This window comes from Helianthus annuus, chromosome 2, assembly GCF_002127325.2.
Source record: "Helianthus annuus cultivar XRQ/B chromosome 2, HanXRQr2.0-SUNRISE, whole genome shotgun sequence".
Taxonomy (NCBI): domain Eukaryota; kingdom Viridiplantae; phylum Streptophyta; class Magnoliopsida; order Asterales; family Asteraceae; genus Helianthus; species Helianthus annuus.
In genome coordinates this window covers 174,133,896-174,155,905 of record NC_035434.2, presented here as the reverse complement: position 1 = coordinate 174,155,905, position 22,010 = coordinate 174,133,896, and the positions used below count along the sequence as shown (strand labels likewise).

General features: G+C 35.9%; 1 protein-coding gene across 1 annotated transcript; it reads left to right on the top strand.

Annotated features, from left to right (window-relative positions):
* Positions 1 to 4,787: 4,787 nt before the first annotated feature.
* Positions 4,788 to 7,666, top strand: LOC110927355 (beta-amylase 1, chloroplastic). Its single transcript, XM_022171032.2, has 4 exons — positions 4,788 to 5,581; positions 6,092 to 6,302; positions 6,387 to 6,497; positions 6,682 to 7,666. Exons 1-4 carry the CDS (start codon positions 4,989 to 4,991, stop codon positions 7,471 to 7,473), a joined length of 1,707 nt encoding a protein of 568 aa, XP_022026724.1. The 5' UTR covers positions 4,788 to 4,988; the 3' UTR covers positions 7,474 to 7,666.
* The last annotated feature ends 14,344 nt before the right edge of the window (positions 7,667 to 22,010 follow it).

Here is a 22,010-nt window from a genome sequence, read left to right as displayed (position 1 = left end):
CCCCCAAAAACCTAAAAAAACCTAACCCCCCCGCCCCCCACCCCCAAAAACCTAAAAAAACCTAACCCCCCCCCCCCCACCCCCAAAAACCTAAAAAATCCTAACCCCCCCCCCCACACCCCCAAAAACCTAAAAAAATCTAAAAAAATAAAAAAAACACACAAATTATTTTATTTTATTTTTTTAACATTTTTTATTAAAAAATCGCTACTTTTAGTAGCAGCCAAAAAAAAAAAATTTTTTTTGCTAACGAAATGTAGCGATTTTTTAATAAAAAATGTTAAAAAAAATTTGTGTTTTTTTTAGGTATTTTTGGTTGTAACTTTGATAGTTGGTGGTAATTACAAAAATGACACCTTGTCTTTTTGGGTTTTCCTTCAATTTGTATGTTTAGTATGTTAAGATTATTTGTATTTGATCTTTTGCCTGAATCTGTAAACCCTCCCCCGCGTCAGGATCGAACCTTGGATTAAAACCCCGATCACGTCTCCACTAGGAATGATTAGAACCACTAAACCAAATTTTTAGACAAAAAACTTTTAGGTGTAGCTATCCGTTTAGCTTTTAGGTGTAGCTAGTAAAACAGAAACTTATATCTATAGCTTCAATTCTCCGCTAGTGAGACTCAACTACGATATTATGATAAATTAAAAATAAAATAACAAGGAAAAGTAAACTCGAAATAATATATAACAGAATATACAAACAATAAATAATGAATAAGATAACGTAACATAGATAGGTTAGTCAATGTAACATAGGTAGGTTGTCAATAGTGTAGAACTGTAGATTGTAGAGGCTCAATGACACCAACCTCCGGTGTAGACTGTAGATTGTCGGGCACCAAGCCGAATATTTCTCTCTCATAACATGTACGTCTGTGTTTCGGTTACTCGTACATACTACTTATAACACGATCTAAAATAAATTATATCGAGTCAACCAATTAAAGCAAAACACTACTCTAGTTTTGCTAAAAAAACTAAAATGATGGAAAGACTACAATTTTAAACTGAGAGCAAAATTGTAATTTTTCAGGACAAATGAGCGTGTGCCAGGTAGTCGCCTCACACGAATAAAAATTACACTGAGTCAACCAATTAAAACAAAACACTATCATAGTTTTGTCAAAAAAAAAATAAATAAATAAAACCAAGACATGACTATAATTTTGCACCGAGGTCAAAATCGTAATTTGACAGCAAAAAAACAAAAAAAAAAACAAAAGCGATGACAAAACTATAAATATGAGTTGAGTGCAAAATCGTAATTTGATTGGAGGTAAAAAACAAAACCAATGACACAACTAGAAATTTTAACAGGACAAAATAGTAATTTGGCTGGACGAACGGGGAAGCGCCAGACAACTGTCTGACACTATTCCCACTTCTCTTTGTATATGTAGTATAACTAGTTGATGCCCCGCCAGCGTTGCGGGGCGATGGCCGAATAATAAGCGAATGTTAGACAGCTCATTGACACGAAAAACAATTAAATCGAGTCAACCAATTAAAACAAAACACTTTTATAGTTTTGATAAAAAAAAACTAAAACAATGGCAATATTGTATTTTTTAACTGAGGGAAAGTTGTATTTTTTGATTGGGGTAAAATCGTAATTTGCCAAAAGCTAAAGTGATGGCAGTACTGTAATTTGAACCAGGGAAAAAATTGTAAATTTTCACAGGGGCAAATTCGTAATTTTGAATTTTGGATAACAAGGTAATATAAATTTGAACTAAGGGCACAATCGTAATTTTAAGCTGACTATTCCCCCATTTGGTAAATGTATGTATAGTAAATAATATAATTTCAGCATGTGTTCCAACTAAGAATCTTAAAAACTACTAATACTGATACTAATTGCAAATTAAAAAAAAAACTAAGAATCTTAAAACTACTAATCCTGATACTAATTGCAAATTTTAAAATAATATTTTAACTTTAAACTCCCATAAAAAAATATAAAATGATATCGTGTTAGAACATTTTAATATTTTATTACGTCAACGGGCCTAAAAGAACTCCCAGGCTCCCAGCAGGCTTATTTAAGACTTAAGTTCATAGTCCATTTTAGGCCCAAATTTCGTTTCAATAATCCGGCCAACTTCATCCAAAATTAAGCTATTTTTTCCTGCCTGATGTGGGCCTCTTACTACTTTATTTGATTTCATGATTGATATTTATAAAAACACATATATCAGTCGAAATATAAATTTTCAAACTGTATCGAAGGGTTTGGTTTACGGTTTATTCTAAAAAATGATTGGAGAAAATCTCGAACTGGACCGTAAGAGTAAGAGATTTTAGGCTATGTAACTTTTTATAATTTACTTTTGCGTGTGTTTATTTTAAGTTAGATTCTACACATGACTGTGCTTTGCTTAACATTTAAATATGGAAGATTGATCTTATAAATTTTGTTGCAACATTATTGCTTCTTTAGTTTGTGTGTATATCAAGAATATTTTTGTTATGGAGGCCCAATAGTCCCAAACGGTGAAACTAAAACCTTAGTAACAGTCTATTTTGATTCACTTTTAGATTCTAGAGTTGGCTTTATTTTACAATGGTAGATATCAGTTACTAACATTCTGTCTGACTCAAGGTTTAATCTAAAAACATCAAAAGCGAACCATGAACACATTCTGGAACACAAGGAACTATCGTCGCCACTACCTGTTGGAATATTTACTAGAGTTAGACACAATTAATTATACGTTATTATTTATAGGTTCGCAATCTCTTTAAAGTGCTTTGAGAAATTAGATGGGAACATGTCTCATGCTAGGAGGATGTATTATGTATAAACCATGGACTGGTTTATAACTAACAACAAGATGCTTGGCAAGTCTCTTTAGTTGTGTTTTACTTTGAATCCTACACACGCGTAAGTGTAGTGTAAATTCCGTTCCAATCAACCTTAAAAGTTTCGAACTTGGGCACATACCCTTAAGTGTAGTGTAAATTTCATTCCAAAAAGCCAACCATATAACTCTTTTAATTAACCGTTAGTTAAATCAATTGAATTGGTATCAAATGGTTTAGATATGGCTAAAAATCAAAGGTCTTAGTTGACACTCGGAACTACAACTATCCATACACTCAAAGAAACTATGGAATTAAGAGAAACACACCAAGCTATTTTCAGCAACTAAGTCATCACATAACTATTTCATGACAAACTCACCAAGAGGTATGAATCTTTTTCTAAGATATATGTATTTCTTCGTTATAAAATAATAGCATGGCGACAAGAAATAAATACTATATTAGTTGTAACTTAGCGTATTTTCAAAACGCTATTACATTACCTTAATTAGGGATGTGTTAAAAAATTATCAACAAAATTTCTAATATTTCTCAAAAGAATATAACACTAGCTGTAACTTAGGGTATTACTTGGTTTACATTAAACCAATTGATAATTAAACAGTATAAAGGTCATTTTAAAAGTTAAAACCAAATAACAATACAAGTATACAAAATGTAATTACTTTTTCATTTATTACATTTTATAATTTATAATTTTTATTTGTTTTAATTCTAGTTTGTTTTTGAAAAGTCGACATTATATACTTCATATATTTATTTTAATTTGTTTTTGAAAAATCATCATTCTATCATACTACACAAAAGATTGAAGATCCTGTACATTAATTCAAAAGTGTGAAAAGTGTGAGAAATATTGTGGAGATCACATGTTGCTCAATCTAAATTAATTTAAAAGAGTAAACAAGTAATTTTATTATTGATTTAATTAATTGATAACCTTCTATAATCGCCACCCTTAATTACAGGAATACAAATTAATAATAAATCTACGAATTTGTGTCATCTCGATGAGAACTGTATAGTGTTATATATTTTTTATATAGTGTTATATACTGTTACATAGTGTTATATGGTGTTATATAGTGTTTTTTGGTGTTATATAGCGTTATATGATGGATGTATAGTGTTATATGGTGTTATATAGTAATTTATGGTATTATATAGTGTTATTTGGAGTTATATAATGTTATATAGTGTTATAGTGTTATATTTTTCTGATTACATGTCTATGATAGATGTATAATGTTATATATTGTTATATAGTGTTACATATTATATGGTGTTACATAGTGTTATACGGTGTTATATGGTGGATGTATAGTGTTATATATTTCTTGTAGCAGTTACATATTTCTGGATTTTTTAGAATGTCCGGATTTTAGAATAAGTTTAAAATTGAATCGCTAAAATTTAGGAGTGAATCGCTAGAATTTAAGGGAGGTTACCTAATTTGAAACATATACAAAAACACTATTACCCCCTACAATTTTCAAATCAGTCCAAATAATTAAAAAATAATTTATCATTTAGTCTAGATTTATCTCAACCATTAAATAAAAAATTTAATAGTTTAAAACACTTATTACACTTCTTACCATTTAAACACTTTATACGCTATCCTCCTATCCCTACGCAAAATTAACATTTTTTGTGGATAACATAACTATACAGTCTTTATACGTCTCACTGGATGAATCTTGATCACTCGATTAACCCCACGTGTCAACCATCCAGTTCGTCAAACAATAACCGCGTACACATGTGAACAATAGTATTATCTATCTATGATCCATCTCACCGCCCAATTCACATGACTCGAAAGCAGATCACAGCCGTCGCCTTCGCCGTGGCTTATACTTTTCCACGTTACACGTGGCTCATACTTCACGGCTCATTAAAGATAACAAACAAAATATTATATATTTCTTTATTATGACCTTTTCTCGTTAAAATCACATTCACGTAATCCTTGTTGAATCTCCAAGTCACCTCTTATATTATCAATTGAATCTCACACAAAATTCCACATTCTACCTATTCCAATTCAAACATATCTGATACACTTTATACATCATCGATCAATTTCGCAAATTGTTTTCATTTGTTGATATTATCAATTTTGCACTCCGTGTTAATTGATTTGTTCCTTTCTATATGGCGATGAGTCTAAACCAGATCGGAGCGATATCCGGTACACCAATCCCAACCGAATCAGCAGGAGGAGAGACAACAACAACAGCAGTAGTGAGTGCGTCCGCCGTATGGAGGTCTCCACCGGCGAACATCAGAGTATCCGTACAGAAACAATCAACAGAGGCAGACCGGTTATCACCATCTCCACCAATGAGTCCGGTTCGAGGCGGAATAAGGGCGGATCTGTCGGTGGCGTGCCAGGCGTTGATGACGGAGGAGGAGGTGGTGGTGAAGGAGCATCGAACCGGTGCTGGTGGGGTTAAGGAAACGAAGGGGGTGCCGGTGTATGTGATGATGCCGTTGGATAGTGTTACGATGGGGAATGGAGTGAATAGGCGGAAGGCGATGAACGCGAGTATGCAGGCGTTGAAGAGTGCGGGGGTGGAGGGGGTGATGATGGATGTGTGGTGGGGGTTGGTGGAGAGGGAGGCGCCCGGTGAGTATAATTGGGGTGGTTATGCGGAACTGTTGGAGATGGCCAAAAAACATGGGTTGAAAGTACAGGCTGTTATGTCTTTTCATCAGTGTGGCGGGAACGTCGGTGATTCTTGCACGTGAGTACTCGTCGTCGTTTTACTTTTACTTGCTTTATTATTTTGGATTTTTCGATTTCGTTACCTTTTTTTTATTTCAAAATGGTGTAAATTTATAGTATGATTAGATGGTGTGTGAGTTAATAATAATAAAAGTGTGTATCTATCGGCCTATCTGCACACCAAAAAGTGTTTTTTGTCCTATATGCACACCCTGCAGTGTCGAGCTGTGGCTAAAGCGTGACGTTTTGGTCCGGTCAACCAGACAAAGACTGGCGGGTCTGTTAACCGGACCAAAACGCGGCCAAAGCTCGGCGTTTTGGTCCAGTCAACAGACCAGTCAGACACCCGTAAGTCTTTGTCTGGTTGACCGGACCAAAACGCCACACTTTAGACATAGCTCGACATTGTAGGGTGTGCATATAAGACAAAAAAGAACTTTTTGGGGGTAGCTATCTATTGGTGTGTAGATAGTTTGAACCTAATAAAAAACCTAAATTAGTATATTAAAGTTTTATGATATATTTGCAGGATACCTCTTCCAAAGTGGGTGTTGGAGGAGTTAAATAAGGACCCTGATCTTGCATACACAGATCAATGGGGAAGGAGAAACAATGAATATCTTTCCCTTGGGTGTGACACCATCCCCTGCCTCAAGGGCAGGACTCCCATTCAGTGCTACTCCGACTACATGCGCGCTTTCCGCGACAAATTCAGTCATCTCCTTGGTGACACTATTGTGGTACCTTACCTATTACATATCTTTCCCGAACACTTGAATTCATTCTATGATGTGGAAAGTTGATTTATTCGGTATGCTATGTAGGAAATTCAAGTTGGAATGGGTCCAGCCGGTGAGCTTCGATACCCATCTTACCCTGAGAAAGACGGAAAATGGAGATTCCCCGGAATTGGTGCCTTCCAGTGTTATGATAAGGTTCGTTATTCACACTTTTGCTTCTTGTGTTTGGTTTTATTTTGTACGATCAATGCGGGTGCTAAACGGGCTGTGTTCGCGGGTTCAACCTGAAACTGACCCGAACCCGTTTAGACTAAACCCAAACCCGTGAGTTTCGTGTCAGAAATACACACCTCTACTTACACCATATGTTGTATTGCAGTATATGCTTAGCAGTTTGAAAGCGGCAGCTGAGAACTATGGTAAGCCCGAATGGGGCAGCACGGGCCCGACAGATGCAGGCGAGTACAACAACTGGCCCGAAGACACCAATTTCTTCAAGAGAGAAGATGGTGGATGGAACAGTGAGTATGGCGAGTTCTTCCTCTCATGGTACTCGCAGATGCTATTGGATCATGGAGATCGGATACTCTCGTCGGCCACCTCAATTTTCGAAAACCAAGGGGTCAAAATCTCGGTTAAAGTCGCCGGCATCCACTGGCACTACGGAACCCGGTCCCACGCCCCTGAGCTCACCGCTGGCTACTACAACACACGTTACCGAGACGGGTACCTCCCAATAGCCCGAATGCTGGCACGTCACAGTGCTGTTTTCAATTTCACGTGTATTGAAATGCGGGACCACGAGCAGCCTCAGGATGCGCAGTGTGCACCGGAGAAGTTAGTGCAGCAAGTGACATTAGCGACCCGGGAAGCACAGGTGGCTCTAGCGGGAGAGAACGCGTTACCAAGATACGACGATTATGCACACGAGCAGATCTTGAACGCGGCTTCATTATCGGATAACGATGAAATGTGTGCTTTTACGTACTTAAGGATGAATCCGGAGTTGTTTCAGGCTGATAATTGGAGGAGATTTGTAGCGTTTGTGAAGAAGATGAAAGAGGGGAAGGATGTGCACAAGTGTTGGGAGCAAGTGGAACGAGAGGCGGAGCATTTTGTGCACGTGACTGAGCCGTTGGTGCAGGAAGCCGCGGTTGCACTTACGCATTAGAGACCATCAATTATTTGGTTTGGTTTGGTTTCTATATTGTTAGTACTTACTCTGGTTATTAGATGAGTAATAGGGTGGGCTTTGTTTAATTTCTTAATAGCAGTGTAATAAAGAGTGGGCTTTGTTTTAAATACAAGCCATATACACTTTGTTGTAAAGTTTCATACAGCTTAAAGAAGCACCTTTGATTATACTTGTGGCTGTCTAGTCCCGTGACCCAGTCACTTCTCAGGAGCTCAGCGAACTGGCGGGTATCACGACATTACTATCTCAGGTCAACCTTTCTTCAAACAGAGACGCATGGACCTGGGAATCGGGTTCGAATGGTGAATTTTCGGTAAAAAAATTAAGAAATATTATAGCAAACGGGTCACAAGTCGCTGAGGGAACAATATTCGAATGGCACAAATGGGTTCCTAAAAAGGTCAATATCTTTGGGTGGAGATTGGCTCTCGATCGCCTACCCACTAGAGTGGCCCTTGAAAAAATAAACATCTCAATTCCCTCACTTTCGTGTCCATTATGCAATGACGATAATGAAAATGTGGAGCGCTTATTCGTCTCGTGTTATGTGTGCTCCGGGGGGGGGGGGGGGGGGGGGCTTGAATTTGTCGTTCAGTAGTGTTATATATGTAGTTTTCGTATAGAAATTTTTGGATATATACGTTTTAGCCCCCACCCCCCCCCCCCACCCCCCCCCCCCCCCGTTTCTATAGAAGTTCTTCAAAAAAACTGATTGTATAATTCTAGATTAATATCAACAATCCAGGGGGCGATGTAGATTTACGTATCACATACATATTTACGTATCACCAAGCTAGCTCCTTTCCCACGCCGAGTTCTTACCCTGGGCGACATATGCCACTCCCAAGACTCGAACCCGGTACCTCTGGGAAGAGGTGGGTGTCGGTGGCCAACTGGGCTACCCCAGTTGGTTAATATATTATTTGTGTTGGTAAATTCGTATTAAATATAAATAACACGCAAATCTGACACGCAACATGTGTCAAAAAATTATAAAGACCCGCAGCAACACGCGGACATTCCCACTATATAATAATAAATAAAAGTAGTAAATTAGAATCAAATACTAAGAAAAAAAGTCATCTTGAAGTGTCGCGTTGTGTTCCACCAAATCCAAGGAGATTATAGTATGTTTTGTGGTTACTTATTTATCATTCATTCATTCGCACATTGTTGTTCTTCACTAACTTCTTCTAACCTGAATGACGCTTCAAACTTGTTTTTGTTAACCTCACAAATTGCACGGATTCCATTCATCACCCAAGATTATGTTATGGAATGACACTTCAAACTTAGGTAATATCCATGGGGATTCTTATCTTGGCCAAGCGGGTCCCCGACACTCCTTTTTCGCTTCATAGTGTAATCTTTACTAAAAATTTTTATGTAGTGTAAAATATTGGATTTTGAGAGTTTGACCCCCTGATTTTACCAAACACCAAGTTCAAGATCAACCACCAAGGGTAGTATCCGTACGGCCGTACCAGTATTATTCTTCTCTAACTTCAAAAGAGGTGTGTACAGCTATTATCTTTATCGTCTCATTGAATATTGGAGACTCATGTGTAAAATGTTTAATTATTCACGTATAAGCAACTTGATTATGCATACATGTGTTGTAACATGTGCTTAGGGTGAAGGGGTGCTCACCTAATAGGTGAGTCCCCTCTCTTACGCCAAACCAATTCTCGTGTGCCACGTCAACTCCCCTCTTAAACTTCCCTAACACCCGAAATTGATGGCGGCACTCCCCTCTTAACTCTCCTTATTTTTTTATTCAAAAAAAAAAAAAAAAGAAATAAAAAGTTTGATTGGTTGATGCTCAGCTGGCCCACCAACTTTCCCCTCTCCTCCATCGGTGAATCCATGCCCAATTCACACCCCGATTCGGGACCCCGCAGTGATGGCGGCGGTGTTCCCGATCGGGGAAACCTATCACCGCATCCCCTCACCGAAGACGCCCCGTACACCCTTAGGGAGTTTTCTAAAAAAAAACTAGAATTTTCCTTTTTAACCTTAAAGTTTTATCTTTAACAATTTAAGTTTAAAGTTTAATCTTTGTTTCCTTTTAACCCTAAAGTTTTAATATTTGACAATTTAAGTTTAAAGTTTTAATCTTTGATAATTTAACCCTTTTGATTAATTTGATTTTTCACTTCTAATTCAAAAGTTTCTATCTTATACGATTTAACCACTTTGATTAATTTGATTTTTCACTTCTAATTCAAAAGTTTCCATCTTTCGCAATTTAACCACTTTGATTTTTTTTACTTATGTGTGGTAATCTTGGCTTTGGAGGTTTTTTAAACAAAAAATGGTTGTGCATATGGTTGTTAAAACCTTGGCTTTTGGGGGTTTTTAAAAAAAATTAATTTTTTTACTTTTCACCCAAAAGTATTTCATAAATTATTTCTAACCCAAAACTATTGGTTTTTTTTTTACTTTTAACACAATACTTTTTATCTTTTGCAATCTATGCTCACAACTTTTTTTTTTATTTTCAGCTTTGGTCCTTTATAGTTTTTGTTTTCCGCAAATTTTTTGCTTTATACTTCGTTCTAAATTTTGTGACTTAACACATCGGAACGTGCGTATTTGGTTTAACGTTTTTACGTTTCGTTCTAAATTTTACGAGTTAACACGACGCAACGTGCGTGTGTGGGTGAACGTTTTTACATCGTCTATTTTTTCCCGTTTGACAGGTTCAACATAACGTGCGCGTCTTAAATCGACTTAGTTATAACTAAAGAATCCCCGCCGCATTGCGGGGTCGTAATTCTAGTTATATTTATAAAACACCAAATTAAATGGTCAGACTAACTTAATTACACACAACTGGCAAATGTACCTGTCATTATGTAGTCAAGTCGGTAAGACCGGGATTAATCCAAGGACACAAGGGCGCGACTCTCGATACAAACTTTTATCGAGCCCTAGTCTATTGATGTTTAGTAGTATTTCAAGTTTTCTATTGACTACTAAAGCAATTAAGAACGCAAATCACTAAACAAAGCAAGCAAACATGATTATAGGTGAGATCACATAATGAGAAAGTAGCTACCTAGGAAAGGTTCATGTTAACTCACTCACAACTCACGAGATGTCGAGATTAGATAACTATGTTTTGGCTACTAAGATCTTGAAATAAACTATCTAGACCTAAACTGGATGGCGGATCACCCTCTAAACATACATTGAAGTTTGTAAAAATTCCATGCGCAGATACGTAAAGTTTTAAAATTCTATGATCTAACATATAATCTGATTGAAATCGCCTCCATAGTGGTTTGTAGCAGAACGAAGTCTCAAGGGAATATGTAAGGCATGTAAGGTTTCATGTGTCTAAGAGTTTTTTAATAGTAATGATAAATGAAGAATGCAAAAGGATCTAATTACCATTGAACTCTGTTATTTAATTTGGGTTAAGTGTTTGTACCTTAGTTTGTTACAAATTGAAAGGTTAATACCTTAGAATGTTACTTTAAACTATTAGTACCATAGGTTGTTACTTTTTACAAACCATAGGGACTAAGGACGTAATTAACTCTTTTATTTATAAATTTCATATGAATCCCAAACATATGCTTCTCAATATTTAATTTTCATTACTATTTACCATGTCCTTGTACTCCCAGTCTAAGCCGAATACTCGCAAAGCCTCAATCGACCGAATAGAGAGCGCCTAGCGACTTAGACCGTGGGGTGTGGGGCGTGGGTTGCCAAGCAACGCTGGCTAGATCACATCGGGCTAGCGTTGGCCATGGGGTTGCCCCGCTGGGATGGGGATTGAGCCTGGCGTGGGGGGGGGGGGAGGGGAGGAGGTGACATGGTTGGCTTTGGTTGGCTAGTCCAATATAGCCGTTGGGGCTAGCCGTTGCCAAACAGCTAGTTTAATTAATTTTTTTACATATTAAACCAATATAAATACCCACCAATTTTTAACATTTTTTACCATTTCTCTACTTCTTCTACCATATCTCTTTATTTTTTATAAAATCAACCCACAACATCCTACAATGCATCCTTTTAACCGAAGCTACGACCCAACAACGCCTTTAGATACCAAGAAAACCCGAACCCTAGCCCACAACCAAATCGTTTACACGCGGCCATCCACAACAACCGCCACACGGTTTAGTATACTCACCGTGTCCTGATCTAGCCAGAGTCGCATTGTATTTAGGAAACCGTGTATACACAAACTTTCCATACGAAGATTCATCTATTCCAGTTAACCTTTCCCAACCCAATTCCGTGCCCGAAACTCAATCGCAAGACGTTGGTGGTTCGTCATCCAAACCGGCCAAAAAAAGAAGCCACGAGAAAAAAACAAATGATGAGAAATGTAACACCCTAAAAACGGGTTTGGTAATTAAACCACGTTAATATCGAAGAGCGGGTATAATACCATTGTCGCAAAGTATTTATACCCGATAAACGTTGGGATTTAATTAAATAAATATAGTGTTAAGTAAAAAGTGAACAAATACTTTTTAGTAAGTAAAAGTCTATAAAAAGGCCCGGGTCATAGGGGCTATAATTAAGTCGGGATGTTAACCTCCCCGAACACTAGTAATTTAACTTGGGAATATTTAACCTAGTTAATACATGAGATATGTGGATAAAAGAGGTAAGGGTATCCTAATCATAACAAAACCAAACCATAGGGGCTAAAATGGGTTATGAGCGAAGGAATGGATACTTAAAGATAATAAAACAAAACACACACACAAGAGTGAGTGTGTGTGTGTAGGTCGTGTATAGAGAGAGAGAGAGAGATGAAGATAGGGATGAGCAAATGGTACCCGGTACCGAATTTACCGAACCGGGTACATTTTCGGTATCGATTCGGTACCGACTTTTGACATTTTCGGTACCAGTTCGGTACCGGGTATATTCGGTACCAGTACCTACTTTTGGGGATTTTCGGTACCGGTCGGTGCCGAGCTCATCCGTAGATGAAGAAGACTCTTCCAAAATCTTGAGAAAATGTCCAAATTGAAGAAAGATTCATGGTGAAATTGATGCATGACATTAGATTCGAGATCATCTAGGCTTAACAGCCTAAGTTGACACTTGACAAGCTAGGTGGAAGCTTGGAAAAGAACGGATCAAAAGGATCAAAGACGTGGGAAAAAGTATAATTGGACGCAAAATAAGTAAACCTTACAACTCTTAGAATAGAATTACAACATAAATGATGTTTGGTAATTTTTATAGATGTTTCTAAAGTTGTTTGATGAGTTTTTTGCGGATGTTTTATCAATATATTAATTGTTGACAGCAACAGTTCCGCTATTTGTAGAAATTATTTCGAGATCTTAACCATCAAGTTTTGACACGATATTTGGCCAGATTTTTTTTTAAAAACATAAATGATGTTTGGTAATTTTTATAAATGTTTTTAAAGTTGTTTGACGAGGTTTTCGCGGATGTTTTATCAATAAATTAGTTGTTGACAGCAACAGTTTCGCTATTTGTAGAAATTATTTCGATGTCTTAACCATTGAGTTTTGACACGAAATTTGGCCAGAAGTTGCTTAAAAACATAAATGATGTTTTATAATTTTTATAGATGTATCTAAAGTTGTTTGACGAGGTTTTCGTGGATGTTTTGTCAATAAATTAATTATTGACAGCAAGAGTTCTGATATTTGTAGAAATTATTTCAAGGTCTTAACTATCGAGTTTTGATACAATATTTGGCCAGAATTTGTTTAAAAACATAAATGATGTTTGGTAATTTTTCTAAATGTTTCTAAAGTTGTTTGACGAGGTTTTCGCGGATGTGTTATCAATAAACTAGTTGTTGACAGCAACAGTTCCGCTATTTGCGGAAATTATTTCGATGTCTTAACTATCGAGTTTTGACACGATATTTGGCCAGAATTTGTTTAAAAACTTAAATGATGTTTGGTAATTTTTATAAATGTTTCTAAAGTTGTTTGACGAGGTTTTCGCAGATGTTTTGTCAATAAATCAGTTGTTGACAGCAATAGTTCCGGTATTTGCATAAATTATTTCGATGTCTTAACCATCGAGTTTTGACATGATATTTAGCCAGAAGTTGTTCAAAAACATAAATGATGTTTGATGATTTTTATAGATGTTTCTAATGTAACAACCCTCAAAAATATTCCCGATGATAACCCGTAATCAAAACCAGAAGTGCGCGCGATGAAACATATATACCCAACTTAGCGGTTAAGAAAACTTGATGGTTGATGAACCAACCCGCACAAAAGTAACCTTATTAATCTCACAATTAAAAACTGAACCAATTGGGATCAAGACCCGAGCATACGCCACATGTCAGACCTACGTTGGACACGTGGCAGTCTAAGCCAGGCCGACCCTCCCGGCGACACGCGGGAGAATCCTTGTCTCCTTTCGCGACGCGCGGGAGAAAACCCAATTGGGCTATAAATGGAATAGCTTGGGACTGAAGTCTGTGCACCAGTTCGACATAATTTTGACGAACTATCTCTCTCGTTCTCCGCAATATACCCCTAAATCTGCGAAACTCTGCCCCGTTGTAAGTGCTTTAAGCCTGATCAATGATTCGATACCCTGTCCGATTGATCTGAAACCCAACAACGGATGTCAAAGTGCTGCCTGGATAAGCCTATACTTTGTTAACTACGTTAGGGTTTTGATCTCGTGATGCATCGTTAAAGTAGGATTTGGGTTGATGCACTGATACGTGTTGCATTTTGTTTTTATTAGGAACTCAGGCTTAATACCAGGAGGCTGTAATAATCAAAACCCTAAATCTACAATGTGAGTCATTTTATTTTATTAAATACATTTCAAAACCCAAAATGTTTTCCTATTATTACTTATATTACAGTGGTTAAGTCTTTGTATTCTTACTTGGAAATATGGGGTTTTGTATACATTATTTGATAATCTTCACTATTGGACAATGGATTATCCAATGAGTGATATAACCACAGTCACAGGAACTGCCACCGAGTGCCAAATACTATTTAAAATAGTTCTTTACTATTGGACAATGAGTTAGCCAATAGTAGTTTGGTAAGATATAAACAAAAGGCTGTAATTATAAGAATGTGCAGTGGCGGATCCAGAAATTTTTGTCAGGGGGTGCAAAAAAAAAAAACATGGTTGGGTCAAAACCAGTAGGCGTAAGATGGGATAACTAAAGTCATGTCTAAAAAATGAGTCGATCCAAAATAATTTATATTTAATTACTTCACGAATAAAATTGCCTAGCCTTGTTTGAACTTATACACGTCTAAACAAGAAATTCGATTAAACACAGTAGCTAACTGAATTCGATACACTTGTAATTCAATTAACTAATCAATGACAAAACAAATTAGTTATCTGCTCAATTTAATTAGGCCACACGGGGTGGTCCGTTATACCACCCCATCACTCGTTGAACCATCACGGAACACCGCCGCCGGTGCCCCCATAACGCGTGGAAAAGTATAACACGTGCTTTATATAACGCGTTGAATTGAATAGCCCCTCAAATCCTTTTGTCGTTTTGCAATTGAATAGCCCCTCAAATTTAGTGATATTCAGACAAAGATTCCTTTTGAAGATGAAAAGTGCAAAAATAGCCCCTCAAATCCACTAAATATTCAGACATCGATTTATTGTTTTAATATTAAAATAAAAAATTAAAAAAAATTGGGAGTGATAGAATTCCATCACTAGTGATACCACCCCGCCTACATTTATATCACTAGTGATAGAATATTGGGTGATGACATGGCATGATTTGATTGGATAGTGGGAGTGATAGAAACTATCACTAGTGAACCACCCCTCCTCCCCTTATAATGATTATATGATTAACATCTAATATTATTAGTATATCTATAACTTTAGGGTTCTTTAAAATTCAAATCAAACTAAAAGGTTAATTTTGTAACTTAAAGAAAAAACAAAAGAGGTTAACATGAAACTAAGCTATTTAAAAATTAAAATTACCAAAATCTAACTCCCATTTAGAACCACCTGCAACTTTCATGGAAAGTACACAACAAACTCATGGGCACTTTCATTGAGACGATATTTTTTTTTGACTTTGCTCCCTCTCTCTCGGTTTGGACATGGGTGCCTACTGGCTACTAACAATATGCTATGGGCCTTATTGTATTTTTCCTTAAAAATGGGGCTTTTGTGGGCATTTTTGGTTGATTGAGGGGGTGCCTGTGCCCCTCCTCAGGCAAGAGTAAATCCGCCCCTGAGAATGTGTTTTATACCAATGAATAAACTCACCAGTATTTTCTGCTGATTAAATGTTTTTAAACGTGTTTCAGGTAACTTACTGTGAAAGTAAAGGAACATGTTATGAAGCACTGAAGGCTTAAATAAAGTAGCTATGTCACCAGATTAAAGAAAGGAAATTATATTTTGTCAAAATAGGGGTTGTCCCTATAAAAACCTTTGTTTGTAATATGGGTTTTATCCCAGTTGTTTAACATTAAAAATGTGGTTTTTTACAAACTCTGAAATTTTCCTAACTATGGTCTTGATGAAAGTTTTTCCGCTGCGAATTTAATAAACACCGGTACCAACTGACTGCTCACGGCTCCCACCCAAGGTGGGGTCGGGGATGTGACATCTAAAGTAGTTTGACGAGATTTTCGCGAATGTTTTGTCAATAAATTAGTTGTTGAGAGCAACAGTTTCGCTATTTACATAAATTATTTCGAGGTCTTAACCATTGATTTTTTACACGATATTTGGCCAGAAGTTGTTTAAAAACATAAATGATGTTTGGTAATTTTTATAGATTTTTCTAAAGATGTTTGACGAGGTTTTCGCGGATGTTTTGTCAATAAATTAGTTGCTGACAACAACAGTTCTTCTATTTGCAGCAATTATTTCGAGGTCTTAACCATCGAGTTTTGACACAATATTTGGCTAGAGGTTGTTTTACAACTAAATGATGTTTGGTAGTTTTTATAGATTTTTCTAAAGATGTTTGACGAGGTTTTCGTGGATGTTTTATCAATAAATTAGTTGTTGACAGCAATAGTTCCGCTACTTGCAGAAATTATTTCAGGGTCTTAACCATCGAGTTTTGACATGATATTCGGCCATAAGTTGTTTTACAGTATAAAGGATGTTTGGTAATTTTTATAGATTTTTCTAAAGTTGTTTGACGAGGTTTTCATGAATGTTTTGTCAATAAATTAGTTGTTGACAACAACAGTTCCGCTAGTTGCATAAATTGTTTCGAGGTCATAACCATCGAGTTTTGACCGATATTTGGCTTGAAGTTGTCTAGCACCATACCTATATTTATTGATTTTTACCTTCAAATACCATACCGTATTGTACCAAGCATTTTCGGTGCCGGTACCTAATTTCGATGATTTTCCGGATCGGTACTTTCGGTGCCGTTACTCGTACCGAGCTCATCCATATTTTAACGTGTTACCACCATAATAACTGAATTGAAAACAACCGAATATCCAACGTGTAGGGCGTGCGGGTGCTATTATTATATATTAGGTTATTTAAAATCGCTTTTTTAGGACGGATTGATTTTCACGACATTTTTATTTATGTTTTGATATTCGGTATCTGCTTGCCGTTACTGACACGCGTTTTGCAGTCATTGGGTCCCCGCTGCAACGCGGGGGCGGAAATTTGACTAGTTCTAATTTAAAATTAAACGAGTTTTTAAGACCCACATGTTTCGGCGGGACCGTTAAACCAAACAAAAATAGATGTAAAAATATTGAACTATGCACGCGTGTTACGTAGTATTAACTCACTAAATTTTGACTTTAAATGATAAAAGAATAAAACTGTTGTTTGACCTACACAAATAAGTATTTTTAACTCTAATACCAAACTAAATAACAATCCAACATAATACAATTAGGAATATTAAAAAAAATAATAAAGTGATAAATTCTTAGAGAAATAAATTGAGAGACATGTGATTCTTAAACAAACAAATTGAGAGGATTGAAGACTTGAAGTGAGTGAGGCAAAAAAAAACCATACCAAAACTTAACCAACTAAAAGAGTAAAATTGAATAGTGAATTGCAAGGGGATCAAGTTAGTAATTAATAGAGGGATAATAATATATTTCCTTCAATAACTAAAACTATGGACTAATAATTTAGGCATTATCCTTTGATTTAACCCTAAGTAATACTTTATATTAGATACATGTTTTACTATGTGTAGAACTAGCTTTAAAAAATTCAGTTGCCCTGTTCAAGCTTGAAAAAATATACCTCATAGGCTTTCATGAAGTAACACATAAAATTGCAGCCCCCTACCCCCCAAATAATCGAAAATTAGCGCCGAATAACACCCAAATAATCGATAATTAGCGCCAAATAACACCCAAATAATCGACAGTTAACGACAAATAACACATAAATAATCGACAATCATACGCCAAATAACATGCAAATAATCGACAATTATATGTCAAATGCCACCCAAATAATTGACAATCATACCTGATCAATGCCGAGTCGGAATTCTGCGAGTCGTCGAGTCAAATTCTAGGATCAGACAAGCAGTGCGGAGTAGGAGTTTTGGTGGCTTCACGTGCATGTGTCGGCAACCAAATAATTACCAAAATTTCGAGGGTGGTGCGTGGTGAGTTGTCATTCAACCGTTCAAGACTTCAAGGATGTGCGTCGATGTTCCAGAGCATCGTTTCAATCTCCCAGTGTTCCAATTGCCGCCCAAAGAATGGACCGGATATCGTTTCATTATTTTTTTTTTAAAAACAAATGGGTATTGGGCTAACTAAACCTAATAGGCTAACTTATAAAGTTTAAGATTGATTTGTAAATTGGCCTATAAATAACTTGGTGTTTTGTATGGGTATACTATTTAAAAAAAAAATATAATATATTATATCGAAATTTAAAAAAAAAATGTGCCCCTCAGAATCACATGCCCTGACCGGTGGTCTTTATCGCCCACCCCCAGGGCCGCCCGAGTCTATGTGTTCGTGCTTATAAGCTTATTTATATGTCAAATACTGCTTACATATAAACATATGATCTATAATATAATAATTTCAATACAACGCTAGATAAATATAGACAATCCCTAAGTCGTACAACATTAAATGTTTAAGAGACAATCATTAACCAAAATATAACAATTTAAGTCGTACAACATGAAGTGTTTAAAAGAAAGTCATTAACCAAAATATAACAATAATATATACATGCTATGCGGTGGCTAAAGTAGAAAGATAGCGATAGTCTAGTGACCGAAAGTGAAACAATGAGTGGAGTTAGATGAATAATTGATTATCCATCTATTAAAGTAAGTAAAAGAGATGAATAGTTAATGCATATTGTTAAAAGTTCAACTAATGTAGTATTATTTTATCCCTTGAAAATAAACTATGATAAAAATAAGTACCTCCGACCACTATAGGACCATCACTACCGTCAAAATGTCCGTAAAAGAGATAATTACTTACTCTTGAAACATTCACCGTAACTTAAATAATAGGGAAAATCAGATTTTAGGTCGTCGGCCATCTAGAGTTCGTTGGCTACTGACAGTTTAATATTTGAATATTCTTACTAGTAGTCCTTTTTTTTTAACTATTTTCCCAGTTCTCAGTTAAAAAAAATTAATAGAGTGAAGTTTTTTTTTTTCGAATTACAAATTGATATTTTAGGGCTTTTGATCAGAACGAGAATATGAGTCGATTGATATAAAACTTACCCCGAAACGGCACTCCAAACAACTTAACTTTTGTTAATTGGAAGTTTAAACACCCGAATTGAAGCACTGTTTTCGTTGTTTGGAGCACCGTTTCGAGGTAAGTTTTGTATCAATCGACTCGTATCATCGTCTGTTCAAAAGACCTAAACCATCAGGGTGTAATTCGAAAAAAATAACTTCACTCCATTAAGTTTTTTTTAACTGAGAACTGTTGAAGACAAAATAGTTAAAAAAATGAGAGTGCCGGTGGGAATATTCAAAGATGGGATCAGTAATGGTCAATGATATCTATTTGGGATTATAGGAATCCAATTTCCTAAATAATTGAGTGTTTCGTGGCAACTTAACATCTACTTATTTTGAATAAATTAATATATAGAGGATGTGATATGAATGATACAAACTTTTTAATAAAAACAAAATCCTAACAACAAAAGCCTGTACATAAGAATACCGCCTGCATAATTAAACACTGTTTGAACTAAAACAAAATAGAAAATTCAACATTTGCCTTTGAGTAAAGTACAATTTACGTCCTCGGGGTTTACACCCGCTTACACGTTCGGTCCCTAATTTCAAAAATTCAGCACTCCGGTTTGTGGTTGTCGATTGCTCGCAATCAGGTCTTTACTACTAAAGTCCCGTTTGTAAATCAGTGAAAAGACCAAAATACCCCCGTAACTTTAGTTACCATTTCAATCGCTGAACGTATAAGTTATATATTCCCTCCAAATTCAAAACTCTTTCCAAATCTAGTAACTAACCATCGATTATCATTAATTAATCAGCAATACGAAGTTAATAAGAGTTAGTAAAGCCCGCATTAAGACATCTAAGTAGAATTGCACTATGTTTTACCTTTAGAACTCGAAAGGTTTAACCTGCATAATTTGCAACTGAGTTTTAGTTGAATTGGGATTGACATTTGCAATTGCAACTAAGTTGTATTTGTAGAAGTTGAACTGCCTTCAATTACTCAAAAGTGTAACCCATTTATTCTGGTCAAACATGTCATGGCTACCAAAGTTAAGTTATAAGCCATGGCTACCAACATGAACTGCCTTCAATTACAAACAAGTTTGAGCATTGTATCATCTCTGTTCTATTTATAATTAACTCACAACTGTTTATAACTGTCCTAAATTCTACAAATCCCTGATTAAGTTAAGACCATTATTATAACAACCTTGACTTATTTCTTGGTCAAATCCATGTTCAAGTTATAACCAATGCCTACCACACAACCCGTAGTATAAGTCTTATAACCAAAGTGTATCACAACTGTTTATAACTCTTCTAAATCCTATAAATCCCTGATCTAGTTAAGACCTTTATTATAATAGCCTTGACCTATTCCCTGGTCAAATCCATGTTCAAGTTATAACCAATACCTACCACACAATTCTTAATATAACTAACTCACAACTGTTTATAACTCTCCTAAATCCTAGAAATTCCTGATCAAGTTAAGGTCTTGATAAAGAATCAAGAATCCTACGAATTGCTGATCAAGTTAATGCGTGATTAAGTTAACCAAATTGTATAATCTATGAACTACCACAACAATCAAGAATCACAATTGTGCATAACTACAATAGCCATCATATTGTGCATAACTAAAATTGCAATCAAGAACCTGCATTAACTTACTTGATTATATACAGTCAAAAAGTAACATAATCAAAGTTCAGTTAGTACTTTCAAATCATTCTAAACTTACATATTAATAAAATGATTTCATAATGGGTTGAGAATGATCGTTAAAGACTAAAACCTAAAAACGATCAAACTAAAAAAAGCCATTATGACTGTTAAGCGTAGTTTCTAGCTATGCATAAAAAATACGGGGTTTTGGTGACCCTGAAGAACCCCAAAACTTTAATACTACATAAGCCTGATCCTGATTCTTACACGGCCCCTGTTAACCACAACTTCGACACTAACACTCCCCACACCCTGAACAATCACTTGGAGATGGATCCTTACCCGACCGTTAGAGCTTTGGACCCTTAAGCCGACTGCAATTTCACAGATTAACATGTTCATGTAACTATATGAAGTTGATACTTACTTGTTAAGTGAAATTAATGTATGAAGTTGATACTTACTTGTTAAGTGAAATTAAGCAAATGTCATACCTGTTACTTGCTTGGATCGCATGATCACAGAATAAGACAACATTTTGACCTTCATAGGACTTGAAACGATTGTCTTTGTGGGTGATCGGAGAATGTACTTGGACGCCGGAGGTGTTTTAGGGGAGAAGGATTGAAGTGTAGCTTATAAAGAAAGATAAAGGAGTGATATGTTGAAAATTGGGATTAGTTTTAGTGAAATTACTAGTTTACCCTTGTCAATGGTTGAGTTTTTACAGTCAACTAACTGTGTTAACCAATAAGGACCTGATTGTAACAATCACCTGATTGCGAGCAATTGACAACCACAGGAACCAGAGTGTTGAATTTTTAAAATTGGGGACTGAACGTGTAAGCGGGTGTAAACCTCATGGACGTAAATTGTACTTTACTCTCTTCCTTTTTTTATCCGTTAAATTCGTTATTTTGGATAATGAATAACTCTTTATAAGACCAACGGAAAAAATCCTCACTGTGTAAAGTGGTTTGGAAAAAAAAAACATTTTACAAATACAAATTCATATGGAGATAAGATGACTTTCTAAGAAAAAGACTTATATTACCCAAACTTTTATCTCAACTAAGCTATAGTTAATTAGTTTGACTTAGTTGTGTGATGTGTGCAAAATGCAACATATAAATTACATCAAATAAGGCATAAAACTAACCCTTTT

Excerpts from the sequence above, each read along its gene's own strand:
- LOC110927355 (XM_022171032.2), top strand. The coding sequence starts at position 4,989 with ATGGCGATGAGTCTAAACCAGATCGGAGCGATATCCGGTACACCAATC. Across the intron at positions 5,582-6,091 it reads AACGTCGGTGATTCTTGCAC|GATACCTCTTCCAAAGTGGG; the intron begins GTGAGTACTCGT and ends ATATATTTGCAG. Across the intron at positions 6,303-6,386 it reads TCCTTGGTGACACTATTGTG|GAAATTCAAGTTGGAATGGG; the intron begins GTACCTTACCTA and ends TATGCTATGTAG.